Source organism: Chiloscyllium plagiosum, unplaced genomic scaffold (genome assembly GCF_037043375.1).
Source record: "Chiloscyllium plagiosum isolate Xiang-an unplaced genomic scaffold, Cpla_swu_hap1 HiC_scaffold_19, whole genome shotgun sequence".
NCBI classification, from domain to species: Eukaryota; Metazoa; Chordata; class Chondrichthyes; order Orectolobiformes; family Hemiscylliidae; genus Chiloscyllium; species Chiloscyllium plagiosum.
This window is the reverse complement of record NW_028270157.1, coordinates 45,405,146-45,427,619: the sequence shown is the minus strand read 5'-3', so window position 1 is coordinate 45,427,619 and position 22,474 is coordinate 45,405,146. Positions and strand designations below refer to the sequence as shown.

Sequence of the window (22,474 nt, the reverse complement as noted above, 5' to 3'; positions counted from 1 at the left end):
CTTCCTTATCTGTATGGAAGGATACTAGTGAGAGAGGGTCATGTCTTTTTGTGGCAAGTTGGTGTTTATGTATCCTGGTGGCTAGTTTTCTGCTTGTTTGTCCAATGTAGTGTTAGACCCAATCTACCACCCCCTGAGAAAAGGAACAGGAAGTGACTTCACCACAGGATATAACATCACCAACCCAAAGAAACCCAAATATATAAATAGAAAACAGGAATTTTCAGCATTGCTGCGCCTGAGGCCCACTGAAGATGCTACCGAGTAGGGTAACGAAACATCTGGAAATGAATCTTCCAGCTCAGCGAGCAAACCTACATCCAATATAAGAACTATTCCAGAGATCCCACATAAAATAGGCAATGCACTCCAAGGGACAGAAATGTTTTGCTAAGCCTTTATTTATTTGACTTGTTTATTTGTATTAACCTGGTTAGATTTAAAAACTCACTAACTGTTCATCAATCAATTGCTTTGCTTATCATTCTTATATATTGAGATTAGCTGATATGGATAGTAAAAGTTGAGTAAAATCTTATATCTTCATTATCTGATGTGTTCCTGTCCTCATTTCACTTTTCATTTGTACGCTGATTTTGTATGTTTGTATGACATGAGCACTGCAGACTTTCCTCTCCAGGGTTTGAGTTTCAGGGTACGTAGAACAAAGATCTCTTTGCTACTGTAAATTGGGATGATCTGAATCTAGTTCTCACAGGTGGAAATTTTACAGTAAAGTTGTATAAATAACATGGAATTATTGCGAAAGTCAATGTTCACCTCAGTTGTACTTTCGTTGATATGCAATTGTTTTATTTCTTGATGGTCACAAGCAAGAAGCCATTGGGTGGTTGATTTTAAACATTTAACAAAAGAGTACAAGTATAAAATAACAAGTGAACTCAATCAAAGTACTTTTTCCAAAACTATGATAGTACCATTTGTAATCTTGTAGGAATGATACTCTAACCCTCATCCCAATATATTCTCTAAATCTTCTCCAAAGTATCATTCTTCTTTGTTACAATATAAACCAAACACCAGTGTCTGGGAATAATACATTGAAGATATTTGGCAAAGTCCAATGTGAGAATAGTCTGTTTAAGAGTTTACACAGTGTTGTTAAAATGGAGTTTCTTTAAAGATTTCCTGAGTATTCTCTTCTGCTCTTTCATCAGGGGGTCTTGGCTGTGGGCAAAAGGGGAAATATCTTCTCCAGGCTCCAGTGCAACATTTTGTGCCAATACCGAAAGGTAAATTGTAGCAGCCACTCTCATTTATTCCTTTGTCGTCATCCTCATGGAAGGTATTTTCCCTCCATGCAATTAACCCACGTTCTTTCTCTGTACCTGTAAAACATCAGTAATCACTTCTGACTTCTGTCTTTGTCTGCCTATGAATTGTCTTATCTTCTACTGGGAATGACTCCTATTGAGCTGTGTTTATCCACCTTGCAATGTACAAAGTAAATAATTGAGTGTAACGTAATGTGGATCATCCCCAGAGATAAAACAAGGCACTACATAAATGCATGTTTTTTTTGTTCTTCATTCTAAAGTCAGATTCCAATCTCTTGGGTTACTCAACTATCATCCAAATGAAGCATGGATCTCCCAGGAATTGCTGTTAGCAGCCAAGAGATTTTAATATTTAAGTTGCAGTAGTTAGCAAAAGATGAGACTTGTTAAAGGTGGTATCAATAAGGGAGCCTAGTTATTTTGTGCAAAGCCAGGAGATTTTGGCTGGCATTATGGATGGGTAGCAGTAGCAAAGTAGAATATTGGACCTGCTCCTCCCAATTAGTATAAACTCAGTGATTTGTACCAGTGTTGGTTATAAGGGGGATCAATGTTACCAGCATTACTGATAGTTATCAGTGCATTTTCAGTAAGTTATTTAGTTACTGATGGAATCAAAGTTCCTCTACCTCTGGTTTCTTCTTTCCAATTCTCAGCTTTTCTTTGTTATTTTCTCACTGCTGGCTTTCTGGTTCTTGAACCCATGAGCAATGGCGTGAACTACAAAGGTCCAACTTTTATAAAGTATATTCAATAATATTTGCAGCCATCCCCTGGTCAGAATGTCACATGATAATCAGATTTAGCAATCTTAACAGTATCAGTAGTGTTGAAAAGATTAATAATGGTTTCTCTGGTAATTCTATTTTGCACTAAGAAATAAGCAAGTCTTTCTAGGACATATGAAGAATACTGTAGCAGAATGGCAAGAAGGAAAAAAGGCTTACCTGGTAGAGTATTATCCAGAAAAAATCCAAAAAATCCTCCAACAAACATACTGGTTGTTAAAAGGACACGGATCATTTGATCTAGTGGAAGTACTCCTGTGAAACAGAACATTTCTTTAGCTTTCTATCAGTGTTAACATTCCTCCAGATTCCATTAAGTATACAGCACTAATTTAAAAATTCTAATTGCTTTGTATTAACTGGAAAAGCATTAAAGAGGCAGAGAGCCAGGAGAAAGATAGAGTCACCAAAGTTAGGGTGGTTCAAACATAGAGGAATAAGTGAGACCAAATACTTCCTGAGTAGAACAAAGTTCAGTGTGCAGCACATTCAAATATTTACTCTGGAATTTGGATTCACATCCATCTGTTAGCTGTAAAAGGCCTTTTCATGAGTATGGAGAGTTTGAATGTAGATTCACCTGGATAGGAATGTACACCACTTCCAAACTGACAGTTAGTGCTAAACTTTTAATTTAATAAATGTGAGTGCTGCATTTTGGGAAAGCAAATCTTAGCAGGACTTATACACTTAATGGTAAGGTCCTAGGGAGTGTTGCTGAACAAAGAGACCTTGGAGTGCAGGTTCATAGCTCTTTGAAAGCGGAGTCACAGGTCAGTAGGATAGTGAAGAAGGCGTTTGGTATGCCTTCCTTTATTAGTCAGAGTACTGAGTACAGGAGTTGGGAGGTCATGTTGCGGCTGTACAGGACATTGGTTAGGGCCAATGTTGGAATATTACGTGCAATTCTGGTCTCCTTCCCATCGGAAAGATGTTGTGAAACTTGAAAGGGTTCAGAAAAGATTTACAAGGATGTTGCCAGGGTTGGAGGATTTGAGCTACAGGGCGAGGTTGAATAGGCCAGGGCTATTTTCCCTGGAGCGTCAGAGACTAAGGGATGACCTTATAGAGGTTTATAAAATCATGAGGGGCATGGATAGGATAAATAGACAAAATCTTTTCCCTGGGGTCAGGGAGTCCAGAACTAGAGGGCATAGGTTTAGGGTGAGAGGGGAAAGATATAAAAGAGACCTAAGGGGCAACTTTTTCACGCAGAGGGTGGTACATGTATGGAATGAGCTGCCAGAGGAAATGGTGGAGGCTGGTACAATTGCAACATTCAAAAAGCATTTGGATGGGTATATGAATAGGAAGGGTTTGGAGGGATATGGGCCGGGTGCTGGCAGGTGGGACTAGATTGGGTTGGGATGTTTGGTTGGACTGAAGGGTCTGTTTCTGTGCTGTACATCTCTATGACTCTATGCAATCTTACTCAGAGGCCACAACATGACTGATTTAAGAAGTGAAAATGTTTAAGTGTAGTTCTGAATGTGGATCAAGTGTTGTTGGTCCAGCAGTATTGCTCTGCAGCTAGTTGTTTTACAAAACACCTATACAGTGTTTCATGCAGACAAGGGGAAATAGGAAACCTGTCTCAATGCCCAACTGTGATTTTTTTTTATCCTTGATGAACAGGTAAATAATATAGTGGTACACAAAGGAAGTTTAATAAAGTCAATCCAGAAAATTCTTGTGTGCATCCTTTCCTTCCCCAGGATCAGAACACAAATGAAGGAAAAATATCATATTGCAAGGATAAGACAGTTTCCTGTATAATGCCTACACAACACAATACTTCTGCCCGAACACCGAAGTGTGAAAGGTACTCCAGTTTCTTCCGTCTGCTCATCTAATTATTCCTTGATCTAGGTATATATTTGAAGTAATAAGCTGATTTCCTACCTGTTTGAATAGCAAGTGGGTGTTTATTCATCCAGTTGGGAATGACCATGCCAGAAAACATGGAAAATCCAAAAATAAATATATTTCTTGATGAATTCATATCAGCAAACTAAAAGGAGAGTAAATATAACTGCAATCAGCAAGAGTAGGAGAGTGAAAATGTTGCTTGACTCTTCATGCTTTCAGATAGATGTTCATAATTTGCTATTCTGAATTTGCCTTGAACTTTAAATTAGGAACATCGTGGCAGGATGAAGCAATTCAGCTCATCGGGCCTGCTGTGCTGTTCACTACAATCTTGGCTGTTCCCCCACTTCAATGCCTTTTCCCCCACAATATCTCCATACCTGCAATATCATTGACGTTTAGCAATCTGTCAATCTCCACTTTACATATAATTACTGAGTTTCCACAGCTCTCTGGGATAGATCATTTCAAACAGTAAACAATATTTCTCTTCATCTTGTCCAAAATTATACCCTTGGTTCTAGACTCCCCAACCAGGGAAACACCTTAACTGCATCTACCCTGTCTATCCCTTAAGTATTTTGTATTCTTTAATGAGATCATTTCTTATTTCTCAAAATTTAAAGAATCCAGGCCCAGTTTACTGAATTTCTCTTTGTAGGACAGTTTTGCCATCCCAGGAACAAGTCTGTGAATCTTTGCTGCACTTGTCTATGGCAATAGTATCCCTCCTAAGCTATGTAGAACATAGAAGAGTACAACACAGTATAGGTCTTCTGGCCATCAATGTTATTGCTGACCTTTTGTTCTACTTTTAAGATCAAACTAACCTACAGACCCTAGATTTTACTATAATCCATGTGCCTATCCAAGAGTCGTTTAAATATCCTTAATGTATCTACTACCACGGTTAGCAATGCATTCTACGCACCCACACACTGTGTAAAAAACCTACATCTGACATCTCCCCTAAACCTTCTTCCAAGCACCTTAAAATTATGCCCCCTCATGATAGCCATTTCCGGCTGAGAAAAAGTCTCTGGCTATCCACTCTATCTATGCTTCGCATCATCTTGTATACCCTTATCAAGTCACCTCTCATCCTTCTCTTCAATGAGAAAAGCCCTAATTCCCTCAACCTTTCTTCATAAGACTTGCCGTCCAATCCAGGCTGCATCCTGGTAAATCTCCTCTGCACCCTGTCTAAAGCTTCCACATTCTCCGTATAATGAGGCAATCAGAACTGAACACAATATTACAACTTTGATCCAGCCAGGGCTTTATAGAGCTGCAGCATAACCTCGTGGCTCTTAAACTCAATCCCCCTGCTAATGAAAACCAACACACCATACACAATTCTGTAGCCAGACAGCCAAATGTCCTTGTATCCCATGCTTCCCTATTTGCTGAATGAGCCAACCATGGGAAACCTTATCAAACGCCTTGCTAAAATCCATATACACCACATCCACTACTCTACCTTCATCAATGTATTTTGTCACATCCTCAAAGAATTCAGTAAGGCTTGTAAGACATGACCTGCCCCTCGCAAAGCCAGGCCGACTATCTCTAATCAAGCTATGGTTTTCCAAGTAATCATAAATCTTGTCTCTCAGAATCCTCTCCAATAATTTGCCCACCACTGTCGTAAGTCTGACTGGTCTGTAATTCCCAGGATTCTCCCTATTCCCTTTCTTGAACAAGGGAATAACATTTGCCACCCTCCAATCATCTGCCACTACTCCAGTAGTCAGTGAGGATGCAAAGATCATCGCCAAAGGTGCAGCAATCTCTTCCCTCGCTTCCTGTAGTAACCTTGGGTATATCCAGTCTGGCCTAGGGAACTTATCTATCCTCATGTTTTTCAAAAATTCCCAGCACATCCTCCTCCTTAACATCAACCTGTTCAAGCATATCAACCTCTTTCACGCTGTCCTTACAAATGACAAGGTTCCTTTCACTAGTGAATAGTGAAGAAAGTATTCATTTAAGGACCTCCCCTACCTCCTCCGACTCCAGGCACAAGTCCCCTTCACTATTCCTGATTACCCCTATCCTGACTCTGGCCATCCTCTTGTTCCTCACATAAGTGAAAAACCCCTTGGGGTTTTCCTTAATCCTATGCGCCCTTCTTGCTCTTCTAAGTCCATTCTTCAGTTCCTTCCTGACTACCTTGTAACTCTCTAAAGCCCTGTCTGATCCTTGCTTCCTCAGCCTTAAGTTACCTTCCTTCTTCCTCTTGACTAGATGTTCCACATCCCTTATTACCCAAGGTTCCTTCACCCTACCATCCCTTCCTTGCCTCAGTGGAACAAACCTATCGAGCACTCACAGCAAGTGCTCCCTGATCAACCTTCACATTTCTGTCATGCATTTTCCTGAGAATGTCTGTTCCCAATTTATACTACACAGTTCCTGCCTAATAGCATTGTAATTCCCTCTCCCCCAATTAAATAGTTTCCCATATCGTCTGCTCCTATCCCTCTCCATGACCACAGTAAAGGTCACTGAAATGCTCTCTCCCTGTGAGATCTGACACCTGACCTGGTTTGTTGCCAAGCATCAAATCCATTATGGCCTTCCCCGTAGTTGGCCTATCATCAAATTGAGTCAGGAATCCTTCTGAATACAGCTGACAAAATCTGCTCCATCCAAACTATTTGAACTAAGGCAGTTCCAATCAATATTAGGGAAGTTGAAGTCACCCACGATAAGTTAAGGGAACCAAAACTCTCTCAGCAATGACTGTAGTCAGATTTCCAGTGATCAGTCTCTTGTAGACCATTTGATGAGTAAATAGCTAAAGGGCATTGTGAACTTGTGTTTACAATTTATTATTCAACCATGTGGAAGAGGGAATGCCAGGACAGGGAGCCTCTGTGCCTGCCTCAGACAATTGAATTACTCCACATTCTATCAGAAAACTAGAGGACCCCCTTTAATTGCCAGCAACAAGTCTCTTAATGAACCTAATTAGTTCCCTCTCTTTGTGGAGCTGGTGCATTCAGATCAGACCCATAAGTGTCTCCCCGAAGTTGGTCAGCACCAGTAATGGGGTCAGAAGCTGATGTGCTAGTGCTAGTGTTAGTGTTAGTGTTAGTGCTAGTGCTAGTGCTAGCCCCATCTGCCTGGGGACATTGATGTGGCCCAAACATTCAGCCTCACATGTCAAGCACAGAGTGTAGAGAAAGACTTGATATCATTTTAAAATTTAACCTTTACTCTGTTTTCTAAATTATATTTTATCCCAAACATTGAAGAAGTTAAGAACATTGACATTGTAACACTCTCTCAGGATTCACGATATAATGCCTGATGCATGCAAGCCCTTCAAGAACTTCAGTGAAGCTGACCCTCCAAACAGCATCCCACTCAGACCCACCCCACTACCCTATCCCCGTAAACCATGCATTTCCATGGCTAATCCACTTAGCCTGAACATCCCTAGACACTATAGACAATTTAGCGTGGTCAATCCACCTAATATGCACATCTTTTGACTTTGAGAGGAAACCGGAGCACCCGGAGGAAACTCGCGCACACAGGGAGAATGTGCAAACTCCACACAGACAGTCATCCGAGGGTGGAGTCAAACTCAGGTCCCTGGTGCTGAGAGGCAGCAGTGCTAACTACTGAGCCCCTAAGATGCTTGACCAACACAAAATCCTATAACATGTAGCCATAACAGGGCAAAATTGAGGACAGCAGATGCTGGCGCTTAGAGCTGGGAGTGTGGTGCCGCAAAAGCACAGCAGGTCAGGCAGTAGCCGAGGAGCAGGAGAATTGCGCAGGAGAGTCGATTCTCCTGCTCCTCGGATGCTGCCTCAACTGCTGTGCTTTTCCAGCACCACACTCTCTATACAGCCGATATCTGTATCTGGGATATATGCAATTACACTGACAAAAGGAAGGATCAGAGAGCTCTGTATGAAAAGCATCTGGATGATTAAATTATTGAGCACAAATGTTCATTTATCTAATTCATCAAATCAATGACAGTTATTAGATTTACAATAAAACAATCAGTGAGATAAGCAGACAGGAAAAGGGATTATTTTTCCTCATCTGATGAATGAAATTTTCGATTCAAGAATAGAGAGTAACTTGGTGGTTTGGAAAACGAAAGGAAATGCTACTGAATCAACAATACCTGCAAATTTGAAATCCCGACAGCTGTAATGATTCCGAACATCACCAGCAGCATTCCACCAATTATTGGCTGTGGGATGGTGCTGAAAATTGCTCCAATTTTTACAAACAGTCCTACAAGAAGCATTAAGCATCCACTGGAAAGTATAACTCTGCGACTTCCCACCTGAAATCAACAGGAGTGAGATATTTCACCAGTTTCCACTTCTCAGTCTAATCAGTTTTGGCTAGAAATGACTAACAATTTATTATCAATCCATTATTAACTCTGTGCGGTGGTCCTGTTGCACATTTGGAACCAGGTGGCTCCAAGCTCATTTTATTTGGGAGTTTTACAGAGGCAGAAGAGAAGGCCTTTATCCCACTGTGTTACAGAGTTCAAAATTGTGTAGTTCAAAACTTACCTTTGAAAAACTGGATTCAACACTATTGTAAGAATAGCTTTAAGAGAGGACATCTGTGTGCCTGTGGTGAAGTTCCTGCTAAATATATTTAAAAGTGGGTGTTAATGGGTTGAGCTTGTTGGGCCTCAGTTTCTTGGTCTGGGCATTTCTCCTACTGCCTAGAAGGATGCACTTAAAACTGAATTCAGGGGGATCCAAGATGGCGGCGACCCAGTAAGACTGAGTCTATAGTGCTCCTCCCAAGACTTGGGCACAGTGGGTCACCTACCCCCTACCAAGCTCACCAAATCATTTATAAATCATTTATAATAGTTTAGTAACTCAATTAGTTGTGTAATATTACATTTAAGCAACTTTATCCTAAGTTAAAATGACTAAAGGGAAGGGAGCCCGCAGCTCTCAGCAAGCAGGAACCCCTCCCCCACACTCTCCAGCTGCAGCAGAGGCCTCCACAGCCGCCCCGGGGGACTTACCTACAGTAACAAGCCTTGCAGAAATGCTTTCCAAGCTTGACTCGAAGATCGATGCCTTTATCGTCGAATCCAGGAATCGTTGGGAGTCGCTCTCGGCCGCGCTGCAGAAGCACGACCGTGAAATTGAAGAAATTCAACGCCGAGTCAGAGGGGCGGAGCTAAAGGCCGCAACCTCCGAGACAACCGCTCAATCGGCCGTGGATCAGGTCCGGACTCTCGAGCAGCGAGTCCGGACCTTGGAAAATCATATTGACGACCTCGATAATCGTTTGCTGGGCCTTCCCAAACGGGAAGAGGAAGGCCAGCTTACAGCGTTCCTGGAGCAGTGGCTGCCACAACTTTTAAATCTGCAAGCTGGATCAGGCCAGGTAAGGGTGGAATGGGCCTACCGGGTAGCAATACGCGGGCCCGGCTCGAACCAGCGCCCACGCCCGGTCCTGTTCCGGCTGCAGAGCTACAGGGAGAGGCAGATACTCCTAGAAGCCTCTAGAAATCTCGGAAAAGACCCCCAAGCTATGATCTACAAAGGATCCAAGATCATGCTATTTCAGGACTTTTCCCCGGCTCTGGTTCGAAATAGGAAGGCATTCGACGAGGCGAAGAAGCGTTTAAGGGACTTAAATGTTCAGTACTCCTTACGCTACCCAGGGATGTTACGTTTTAACCATGAAGGATCCGTATATAACTTTGGATCACCAGAAAAGGCTAAGGAATTCTTGGACTCTCTTAGATAAACTGTAGGACATAATGGATGTTGGTCTGCCTTTCCCCCCCCCCGCTTTGGTTTATATCCCCTCCCTTTTTTTTTCTTACCTTACTGCTTAATATTATCATGGGGGGTGGGGAGAGGGATTTGATTTTCTCCCACCCCCCCCTTGGAGTTGTTTTCTGTTATTATTTTATGTATATATGAGGGATGTATGTATATGTGTGTGTGTGCGTATGTATCTATATATATATATATATATATATATATGTGTGTGTGTGTGTATGTGTATGTATATATATATAAGCTGGGGGATTTGGTTAATGTTGGTGGGGGGAGGTGGTTACCTTATTCGATTTTACCTCTGTCTTTAGGAGCGGGGTTGTTTTTCCCTTCGTTATTTTGTATTATCATATTTAATTATTATTTGTTGAACTGGTAATTTTATAGTTATATGTTTATATATGGTATTAACATTACCAAATATACCCAGGTGTTGATATGGGTGGGGGTGGGGTGCTCACTGTTAACTCTAGCTTTGTATTATATTTGAATTTTCCTCATTTTATTGAGGAGTGCCTGGGTCAAGGGTGGGGCATTGGTTGGGAGAGGATATGAGGGATTTTTGGAGAGGAAGTGACGCCCCCTGGGAACAAGGGGGAAAGTCTCCACTTAGATACATTTTATATTTTTTTTATTTAGAAATAGTTTTTTACTGTATTGTTGTGGGTGTATTAAAGAGGCTTTATTTTTGTAAATTTTACATGTTCCATGCTCGGGATGTTCTGGATAGGGTTCCCCCTCCCGAGGGGTCTCGGATTGGCCCAGAGGATTATGGTTGATCAATCGGTTAAGTGGTGCACCTGGAATGTCAAGGGGAGTAATTCGCCACTTAAAAGGAAGAAAATATTATCAAATCTTAAGAAGGAAAGAGTTGATATAGCTCTCCTACAGGAGACACACCTGTCAGATAAAGAACACTTGAAATTACGACAGTGCGGATTTGATCAGGCCTTTTTTTCTTCTTTTAGCTCAAAAAGCAGGGGAGTTGTTATTCTTGTTCGGAAGAATTTCCCTTTCAAAATCCTAAAGCAGATAAAAGACGAATCTGGACGATATATCTTGATTAAAGCCCTCATAAATGGAGAGGAATATGGGATTTTAAATTTGTACTGCCCTCCGGCACACCCCTTTAAATTTATAACGGAAGCCTTTTCAAAATTGATGGCTTTTGATGCCCGTCATATAATTATAGGGGGAGACTTTAATTGTATTATGGATCCGGAAATAGACAGGATTCCTAAGAATACTGCAGGAGTATCTCCCAGATCTAGACAATTGATGGATCTGAACAAAGAATTAGGATTAGTAGATGTATGGAGATGTCTTCATCCACAGGGTAGAGATTTTTCTTTCTACTCTAATCCACATAAATGTCATACCAGAATTGATATGTTTTTTGCCCCCTCGATTTTTTTAAATTCCATATCATCCTGTAAAATAGGTAATATAGCAATTTCTGACCACGCTGCTGTATATATGGAAACTAAGGCGAGGAACAGTGGGACATCCCCTCGGCATTGGCGTATGGACCCCTTCTTAATGAAAGATAGTAAATTTGTAAAGTACTTCTCTCAAGAATTTAAAACTTTTTTAGAAATTAATTCAGGTACAGCTAGCAACCCGTCAATGATGTGGGAGATCATCAAAGCTTACACGCGAGGCTTGATCATCTCCTACTCAGCGACCCAGAAGAAATTAAAGGGAGAACATTAAAGGGAAGAAATTAAAAGCGGCTGAAACAGCATACACTGATAGACCTTCTATTATTAAATTGCAAAGGATTACAGCTCTTAGGACAGCTCTAAATACTACACTTACTCAAACGGCTAAGAGGGAAATATTATTTGCAAAGCAAAGGTTATATGAATATGGCGACAAACCAGGTAGATACTTAGCATTTCTTGCAAAGAAAAAAAAGGCCCCTCAGACTATTATGTCTATCAAGGAAAGTACGGGTATTTTAACTCATGACCATAAAAAGATTAATGCGACCTTTAGAGAATTCTATTCTGAGTTATATAAATCACAGGATTGTGAAGATAGGACGAAGAGGATGCAGTCATTTTTTAAAAATTTGACTTTTCCAGACCTAACTCCGGAACAAGTATCGGTCCTAAATGCTCCTCTTACACCCCAAGAAATAGTTGATGCAATTAGGCACCTTCAAAATGGTAAGGCGCCAGGCCCAGATGGCTTTCAAGCTGAATTCTATAAAGAATTTACAGAAATACTGGTTGGCCCACTTATGGACATGTATAACTATGCATATAGTCAGGGCTGTCTCCCGCCTTCGCTGAAAGAGGCAAATATCTCTCTTATCCTTAAAAAAGGAAAGGACCCAGAAGATTGTACATCATACAGACCAATATCGTTGCTAAATGTAGATTTTAAAATCCTCTCTAAAACGTTAGCACTGAGATTAGAAAGGATACTGCCACATATTATAAAGGAGGATCAGACGGGGTTTATTAAGGGCCGTAGATCATCCAATAATGTTAGAAGGGCTCTGAATATGATTCAAGCTTGTCATCAGGGAAAGATACCAGGAGTAGTGGTTTCATTAGACGCGGAAAAGGCATTTGATAGGGTCGAATGGTCATATTTGTTTTACACATTGGAGAGGTTTGGTGTTGGACAGGTGTTTACCAAATGGATCTCAACATTGTATAGTGATCCCAAAGCAGTTGTGGTTACCAATGGATTAGGCTCGGATAGCTTCAGTGTGGGTACGGGCTGCCGTCAGGGATGTCCCCTCTCGCCATTGTTATTCACGCTAATAATTGAACCACTAGCAGAAGCTATACGAGCTGATCCTAATATAGTGGCCCCAAGGATTGGTACAGGTAAACATAAAATTACCCTTTATGCAGATGATGTTCTTCTATTCCTCAGTAACCCTTTGATGTCCATACCTCGCTTAATCCAAGTTATTAATACATTTAGTGCATTCTCAGGCTATAAAATTAATTTTTCAAAATCGGAGGCTATGCCAATGGGTGGCCTTGCTGTGATACCCCGCTTAGCGGACGGTTCCCTTTTTCCCTTTCGCTGGTCCCTGGAGGGTTTCTTATATTTAGGCATTTTTATTACTCCAGTATTTGGTCAGTTGTATAAGGCTAATTTTGTGTATTTATTGGAAAGGATAAGGCAGGACCTCCAGCGATGGGGAGACCTGCCAATTTCCTGGTTGGGTAGAATAGCATTAATCAAAATGAATATCCTGCCCCGTCTCCTATATCCTATGAGAATGCTTCCGGTGATGCTGCCGAGGATGACTTTATGTAAATTATACGGCTGGCTGAGTTCCTTTATCTGGAATCATAGGCGGCCCCTCATTAAGCTGAAGAAGCTACAGCTTCCACAGGCAAGGGGTGGATTGGACTTCCCAGATTTTAGGAAATATCAATTAAGTTCCCTATTAAGTTACATAGCTGATTGGGTTTTGTCTGATCCACAATCAATCTGGTTGGACATCGAGGCTTCTCAAGTAAAATACCCACTTATTAACCTTTTATTCTCAGACAAGAGGAAAATCATTACAGATCACTGTAAAAACCCTATAATACTGAATACAATCAAGGCTTGGAATATAATGCGGCAAAATGAGGGTAATTCACATAAAACATCCCCCTATGCACCGATAGTGGGAGCATGGGGATTCCAACCGGGGTTAACAGATGCCACTTTTAAACTCTGGAGATCCAGGGGTATCTCATGTCTCGGGGATTTATTTAAAGATGGGGTCCTGATGTCTTTCGGACAGCTGCGTCAGAAATTCGGATTACCCAATGGAGACCTCTTTCGATACTTCCAAATTCGAGATTATATACAGAAGAAGACTACGTTATTAGATAGTTTTTATAAATCCGATAGAGAATGTAGTGTCCTACGACCAGTGGGGGTATCTTCCGTCAGTAATATTTATCATTTACTACATGATGAAGTATCGGGAGATATGGATAATCTGCTTAAAACATGGGATCAGGATCTGGGACTAGAAATCTCCACAGAAACATGGAATGATATCTGGGAAAATGCTAGAAGAATTACTATTTGTAACAGAACCCAGGCTATCCAGCTGAAGATACTTCATAGGGCCCATATAGCACCGGTTCGATTGGCAAAATTTAAGGCAGAAGCATCTCCAATGTGTCCTAAATGCAAAATAGAGGTGGGCACTCTTGTACATTGCTTATGGACCTGTCATAAGATCCGTAGATATTGGACTAAAGTAGCAAGTACCCTGACAGAAATTTTAGGAACGGAAATAAAAGTGGACCCCGTATCTCTCCTCTTGGGCTTTTCGAACTTTCCCTCCCTGGACACGTACGGGAAGAGACTATTTTCTATTCTTTCTTTCTGTGCAAGGAAAAATATTTTGATGAACTGGGTGGCGGAGGGCCCCCCTGGACTTTCAAATTGGCACAGACTAATTATGGAATGTATTCCCCTTGATTTCCTTACAAATATGGTGCACCGAAAGACCGAATTATTTTATAAAATATGGCAGCCCTTTTTGAATTACATAAATACAGATATTTCGGCTATCCTAACAAGGGCTTTTATATAATTGAGACTACAGACCTGGCTGGTCCGCGGCCCCTCGGGGGAGGAATCCCGCACGAATACGGGTTTTATCATATCTGATGCTAACACATCCCGAGCATGTAAGAGACTTAAATATACACCCTGGTTAGTTGTAGGTTAGATTAGTAGATAGTTGAGTTTTGTTTGTTTGTTTTTTTTTTCTTTTCGGTTTTTTTTTGTTGTTTTGTTTTTTTTTTGTCAAATTTTGGCTATTGTATATTTGAGCTAATTGTATATCAATGTTTATATCTGAGAGTTTTGTTTATTTTTGTAAACTTGTAAAAATGTTAAATTTCTAATAAAAATATCTAAAAAAAAAACTGAATTCAATCCAGGGGCAAAATTATTTAGTGTTGGCCATGAAAGAATTAATGTCTCCTTATTTGGTTTAATGTTTTCCCCCGATGTACCTTGGAACATTCTTTCCCTGTTGATGTGCTATGTCATTTTAAGTTGTTGTAGTGAGTTGTTCCAGTCATATCATGGCATCAGAAAAATGTACTGAAATGAAGCAAGAATGAAGAGAGAGTTTCCTGGGCTAATACCTTATTTCACTAACCAGCTAGGCTCAGGAGGACCAATGTCCAAAACTACAGCACAAGGATGAACTCAGCTTCATTTTACCATGTTCCTGGTTTAAGTTACATCACACAGTTAATGCTGTGGAGGTGGACATCTCAGAGGTGGCAGTTTTTTGATGTCTACTGTATAGGAACTAGACACAAGCTCTTTTGTTCCACAGGTCAGAATATAATGTACAAATACAAAAGGAGCTCTCCTTTCAAATCCTCACAAAAAATACAGCTGGTTTTAATGGCAAAAACCTAAATCTCAAGAGTTATATTTGTGCATCATTAAAAGCTAATCATGGAGCAGCAAAGTAGACACGGTGAATAAAAATAAGAATCAATGGTTACCTTTTAACTAGTATTAAAATAAATAGAAACCTCTTTGTGTTTATAGATTGAGGAAAATAGCTTCCCAGTTAAGTTTATACCTTTGTAATCCCCAGAGCACCAACATTCTCGCTGTAGGAGGTTGTTCCGTTGCCTGTTCCCCAGGCTCCAGCAATCAGACAACCAATTCCCTCGATACCAATCCCTCGGTTTATGGCTTCTTTTGGAGGAGGTGGTGCACCACAAAGCCGAGCGCAGGCATGATAGTCTCCAACAGACTCAATCATTGATGAGATCACTCCAGCCAGAATTCCAAAAGTGCCAGCAAGGCTTACTGTTGGTAATCCCCATTGTCCTGAGCAAAGAAGGACAAAGTCAATGATATTACAGTTTCCAATATTGGACAGAGTGGTCATTCATTGTGTGATCTCACAGTCTGTGATAATGTACTGGTGTGCAACAGTGGGGCATATTAAAGTCTGATTTTAACACTGATGGTAATTGTATGGAGTGTCTGGGGCAGAGGGAGTGGGAGATGTATTTGGGGCAAGGGGTGGGGACCATTAATTATCCTGTGTTTGGTTGCATGGGGCCTGAGACACTAAAATGATAGCTGCCTGAAGGGTGAGAACAGAATATGATAAGTGGCCAGGAGCCATTCCAGTGATTGAAGGAACAGTTCCCACACTCACCAGGAGATGGCACTCCCGCTGCTCCTGACACCACAAAAAGGAAGGTACTGAAAACAAAAAATAGAGTCATAGAGATGTACAGCATGGAAACAGACCCTTAGGTCCAACCCATCCATGCCGACCAGATATCCCAACCCAATCTAGTCCCACCTGCCAGCGCCAGGCCCATATCCCTCCAAACCCTTCCTATTCATATACCCATCTAAATGCCTTTTAAAATGTTGCAATTGTACCAGTCTCCACCGCTTCCTCTGGCAGCTCATTCCATTCACTTACCACCCTCTGTATTAAAAAGTTGCTCCTTAGCTCCCTTTTATATCTTTCCTCTCTCACCCTAAACCTATGGCCTCTAGTTCTGGATACCCCGACCCCAGGGAAAAGGCTTTGTCTATTTACCCTATCCATGCCCCACATAATTTTGTAAACCTCTATAAGGTCACCCCTCAGCCTCTGATGCTCCAGGGAAAACAGCCCCAGCCTGTTCAGCCTCTCCCTATAGCTCAAATCCTCTATCCCTAGCAACACCCTTGTCAATCTTTTCTGAACCCCTTTCAAGTTTGCTGCCTCACAGCGTCTGAGACCCGGGTTCAATTTCCTCCTCAGGCGACTCTCTGTGTGGAGTTTGCACATTCTCCCTGTGTCTGCGTGGGTTTCCTCCAGGTGCTCCGGTTTCCTCCCACAGTCCAAAAATGTGCAGGTTAGGTGAATTGGCCATGCTAAATTGCCCGTAGTGTTAGGTGAAGGAGTAAATGTAGGGGAATGGGTCTGGGTGGGTTGCGCTTCGGCGGGTCGGTGTGGACTTGTTGGGCTGAAGGGCCTGTTTCCACATTGTAAGTAATCTAATCTAACATCTTTCCAATAGGAAGGAGACCAGAATTGCATGCAATATTCCAACAGTGGCCTAACCAATGTCCTGTACAGCCGCAACATGACCTCCCGAGTCCTGGCCAGCATACCAAAGGCCTTCTTCACTATCCTACTGACCTGTGACTCTGCTTTCAAGGAGCTATGAACCTGCACTCCAAGGTCTCTTTGTTCAGCAACACTCTCTAGGACCTTACCATTAAGTATATAAGTCCTGCTAAGATTTGCTTTCCCAAATGACAATAAGGAGAGGACCCAGCACCGATCCTTGTGGCACTCCACTGGTCACAGGCCTCCAGTCTGAAAAACAACCCTCCACCACCACTCTCTGTCTTCTACCTTTGAGCCAGTTCTGTATCCAATTGGCTAGTTCTCCCTGTATTCCATGAGATCTAACTTTGCTAATCAGTCTCCTATGGGGAACTTTGTCGAACGCTTTACTGAAGTCCATATAGATCACATCTACTGCTCTGCCCTCATCAATGCTCTTTGTTACTTCCTCAAAAAACTCAAATCAATTTTGTGAGACATGATTTCCCACACACAAAACCATGTTGACTATCCCTAATCAGTCCTTGCCTTTCCAAATACATGTACATCCTGTCCCTCAGGATTCCCTCCAACAATTTGCCCACCATCGACATCAGACTCACTGGTCTATAGTTCCCTGGCTTGTCCTTACCACCCTTCTTAAACAGTGACACCATGTTAGCGAACTTCCTGCTCCTGTGGATACAGGATATCATTCTTTTCACCTCCTCCACCATGGCCTACAATGCAGCCCATTCTCTCCACTGTTTTGCCATTTTGTAATGTTTCTCAAGTCAGTCTCACTTCCTGGGATGCTGAAGATCACATTGAAGAGTCAACGAGGCTCAAAATTAGCTTGCTCTCTCTCCATGGATGCTGCCTGACCATTGTGATCTCCAGCATTTTTTGTTTTCATTACAGATTCCAGCATCTGCGGTAACACAAAAACAAAGGTGACTTATTCTAATGGGTGTTTCCCAGTCCCGAGCCTTTTCCTACACCTTCAGCCTGGCACAGTTTCACTGACAGCCCCTGTGGCATCACTGGTGTTTCACCTCTACTCTTAAAAAAAGGTCCTCACTAATGTTTTGGTTTGTATCCTTACTATCTATTTTGGAAAACATGTTAAATTATGAATCTTCAGGGAGAGAGCAGGTCTTCATGTATCTGCTCTTTTAATAATTTCAGCATTCAGTAATGGCTGGGAGACTCAGCAGGGCACGTTATTGTAAGTGGTTAGCACCAGTCAAGCATACAGTGTAGAGCTAGCCCAACCCTTTGAAAGAGGAGGTGTAATATGGCTGGAGTGGATGCTCATGGGGCATCCCAGGAAGTGAGACTGACCTGAGAAACATTACAAAATGGCAAAACAGTGGAGAGAATGGGCTGCATTGTAGGCCATGGTGGAGGAGGTGGAAAAGAATGATATCCTGTATCCACAGGAGCAGGAGACTGTCCACACTCGAGTGCAGAAAAGCACCTCTGAGGTCAGAGCCAAGGATCAAGCCTGCAGGACTTGAATATAATGGAAGGTGTCACTTTTGAAAGCCATTTTCTATCAACTGCATGAATAAGATCAGCCACTCCTCAGTCTGTCACATGCTTATTACCCAAATCATACCTGATTTGGGTAATACCTTCATAATTTTTTTATCCTTCTTGTTTTACTTACCAGGGTATGGGACACGAAACCAATCAGCATGTATGATAACTTCACTCTTTATGTCCGTTCTTGCATAATATCCATAAGCATCAGGGTCATCAGGAAACACGTTAAAGTACGTCAGTAGAACACTAATAACCCATGAAACCACAATCCCTAGAAGTACCTGGGCATAAAATAAATCAGACAGTTTTCAAGCTGTTACAAACCCCTAGTTTAATGGAGATTTGAAAATGTTGAGGATTTTAATAATTACGGAAAGATTAATTCCTCTGATTTTCATTGGGAACTTGCTATAGCGGCTACTTAGAAAATCACTAAGTAGTCAGGCAGTGTCAACATGGCTTTGTGAAAGGGAAATAGAACATAGAAGAATACAGTGCAGAACAGGCCCTTCAGCCCTTGATGTTGTACCGACCCATGAACTATTCTCAGCTCGTCCCCTACACTATTCCAAAATCATCCATGTGCTTATCTATGGATTGTTTAAATCTCCCTAATGTGGCTGAGTTGACTACATTAGCAGGTAGGGCATTCCACGCCCTTACCACTCTCTGAGTAAAGAACCTGCCTCTGACATTTGTCTTAAATCTATCATCCCTCAATTTGTAGTTATGCCCCCTCGTACACTCATTTATTCACATTTCTTTTCAAGAATTAACAAGGAGCATATCTAAGATTACTACACAAGAGCATGTGGTGTAGATAAAGGATTGGTTTACTAACGTGAAATAGAGAATAAGGATAAATAGGTATTTTATGGGTTAGTAAGCTGCAATTATTAAATTCCACAGGGATCAGTGCTGGGGTTTCAAGAAGTAGAGAATCTACAAAGGGATTTGCACAAATTCACTGAGTTGGCTAAAATTTGGACGATGAAGTATAATGTGAAAAAATGTGAACTTGTCCACTTTGGCAGGAAGCATAGAAAAGGACTTTACTGTGTAAATACTGATAGATTACAAAGGTTGGTATCACAGAGAGCTCTGCATGTTCTTCTGCGCAAATCACAAAACATTAGTATGTAGTGAATGATCAGAAAGGTATCTGGATATTGACGTTTATTGCAATGGAGATAGAATATAAAAACAGTTTATCTTCAACTGTACAGGGCCTTGGTGAGACCGCAGCTGGAGCACTGTGCACAGTTTTGGCCTCTTAGGCTATAATTACATTAGAAGCAGTTCAGAGAATATTCACTCAACTCTTTTCTGCAAAGAAAGGTGGAGTTGAGACAAAAACAGCTTGACCGTGATCCTATCGAAAGGTGGAACAAGCTCAAAGGGCCACTGGGCCTATTCCTGCTCCTAAGTCCTGTGTTCCTGTGGCAATGACACACCATCAAATTAAAAATACTACTCGGCAAATAAAGAAGCGAAGAGGAAGTTCATTAGTCAGTTGTTGTTGGAATTTAGACACTGCTTTGCCGAAGGGCAGAGGCTATTGCTGCTTTCATGGGAAAGTTGGATAAGCATTTGATATGGAGTAAAGTACAAGGCTACAGGGAAAAAATTATATTGTGTTTTTGTTACCTATAGGAGTGCCATGTGAAATGAACTAAAATAGTGTCAAAATAGTTTTGAAATTGAGCCCATTGTATTGCATTTCGGCAATATAATATAGAGACAAAAAACTGCAAATTTCATATTCCAAATAAGAGGAATAAATGATCATCACACTTTTGAAGTAATGCAAGTTTTTTCTCAGGTTGAAGGTAAGCAACATTATTTAGTCAGAGTATAAGAAATCTTACTTTGCACTGAAATGTGTTGCATCCAGTCAGGGAGCGAAGTGCTTAATGTGAATGCAAATACATAAAATGGAAAATCTTCCAGTCCCAATATCCATCATTTATGAGCATTAATGTTAGCAAAAAAAAGTAAGAGCCATGATGTTTTCTTTTACATAGTTTAGAAATTGCTGGATATGCATGGCAATATTTGTGTTTTGATTTTAACATAAAGACTAAAATTATAACAGTAAATATTGTACCGGAAATATCTGAAATATGTTAGTCCAACAAATGTGACACTTCTTACTCCTGTTAAAAGCAGGTAAAGGTACTGGTACATTCCGTAAGTACTGGGAGAATATTACGATGAAGCTTGCAGTCCTGAAATAAAATGACAGTAACAAGGAATATTAAGATTTAAATCTATTTGAAACACTTGTTAAAGAAATTGTATTAATCATAATCCGAGGAGCTGGAAACTAGTTGCTTGAGTTTGCTGGTTGCCCAATGCATTCAGTCCAGATGGATATTGTCATAATGAGGTCCTCATGAATGGTAAATTAGGGGAAGTGGTGATGTTATGGTAATATCACTGCAATAGTAATCTAGAACTCCAGGCCATTATTCTAGCTTCATGGATTAAATCCCACTGGGTAGACATGATGTTTCAGTTCAATAAAAGTTTGAAATTAAAAGTTAATCTAATGGTAACCATGTAACCATTATTGTTGGTTTATTGTAAAAATCTATCTTGTTTATTAAAGACCTTGAGGGAAGGAAATCTGCTGTCCTTACCTCGTCTGGCATACACATGACCCCAGACTCACAGAAATATGGATGACTCTTAAATGCCCTCTGAAATGGCCCTAGCAAGCCATTCAAATTAAGTAGCAATTAGGAAGAGGCAATAAATACTGGCCAGTTGGTGACTCCCAGAAATCATGACTGAGTAACAGAAAACTTCTCAGACTTTCAAACCCATTCTCTCATTCTACTCGCTGTTTAACTACCAAGCCACACACTTTCCCTGTTATAGGGCATGTCCTCTATGAAGACCCTGTCTTAATACTTACTATCCTTTAACCAATACCCAGTGGTCACCCACAACTAGTCATTGTCCAGCAAGGAAGATCATATACAAACAAGCATTCAGACAAATACAAACATGAGTTTTAATTGACGGCCAGTGAAAGGGAACTCATAGAAAATGAATACGGGCTGCAGTTCACACCCACAATATGCATCATATACTGATATCCTGATCTTGACAATCCATGTCTTTTGCATCCAGCTCACATCTATAGGCCCTCCCCCATTGTAGGGAACAATGCAGTTGAGCTCTGTCAGCCACATGAAGGACTTCTTTAGCTGAATGTCTTCATGCTCCTCCTCAGAAGACTGCTCCAATTTCCCTGCCCCCATTTCTTAGCATCTATCACATTGTCTTGTTGCCTGCTCCAATTGTGCAGAGCGCAAAACACCAGGATGATGGAGCACTAGACTGGTGACCCCATCCCCCACCAACCATATCTTCAGCTCCACCGTCTGTTCCACCACAGCATGTGGTATTGCAACAACTTAGTGAGGGGTGCCCCAGTGGCTGAGTGACCAATGCATTGTATCAAATAGGGTGTGCCTGTTGCTCTCCACTGCCCTTGCCATCTCAGACCTTTAACCATTTCACCCTCCATTGAATTCATTAGAGTCCATCATCATACTTACATGACATCTGATGCAGCAATATCCCCTCATCCCACAATACCCCTGGAAGTTCCTTGAAAGGTTTAGGCTACTGCCTCTAACTTCTGCATCGCTGCGATGTCAATACTCATTTAGCCAGCACCAATGGCATGGTACAATCTGCATTTGACCAATAACAGATGCCTAAGCACATTCATTCTATGTGCATTGCATATCTGCAAAGAAACATTTGCAAATGAAATGTAACTGGAATTTGAAAATGCATGCATCATGTATTTGATTCTTTGAAGTTCTAGCATCCAGTAGATGTGGATCCCATGCTTTTGGCCATCAAAATGACACTGACTTCACCTACCCTCCCTGTCCCAGCCATTTTCCAGCTGCATTTGTGCATCAGGAGAACACCAAGTGAAGACACAATCAGCACCGGGTATACTTCCCCCCACCCAAGCTTCCAAGTCCTATTTCTTCTTAGACTACCCCAGCAGCCCATTCCCATCCATTCTCCCATTGTGGAGACACTCAACATTGAACTTTACATACATCAGTCCTCACTGTC

General features: G+C 41.3%; 1 protein-coding gene across 2 annotated transcripts in view; it reads right to left on the bottom strand.

Moving 5' to 3' along the window:
- Window positions 1-381: 381 nt before the first annotated feature.
- Window positions 382-22,474, bottom strand: part of slc23a4 (solute carrier family 23 member 4) — a 45,915-nt gene continuing 23,822 nt past the window's right edge. For both annotated transcript variants that reach the window (XM_043709380.2, XM_043709379.2), the window contains exons 6-12: window positions 20,475-20,595; window positions 18,492-18,648; window positions 15,335-15,588; window positions 8,106-8,270; window positions 3,989-4,097; window positions 2,246-2,341; window positions 382-1,349 (exon numbers count right to left, since the gene is read on the bottom strand). In XM_043709380.2, coding sequence (XP_043565315.1) covers window positions 1,123-1,349; window positions 2,246-2,341; window positions 3,989-4,097; window positions 8,106-8,270; window positions 15,335-15,588; window positions 18,492-18,648; window positions 20,475-20,595 — 1,129 coding nt within the window. In that variant the 3' untranslated portion in view covers window positions 382-1,122. The remainder of the gene's footprint in view (window positions 1,350-2,245; window positions 2,342-3,988; window positions 4,098-8,105; window positions 8,271-15,334; window positions 15,589-18,491; window positions 18,649-20,474; window positions 20,596-22,474) is intronic.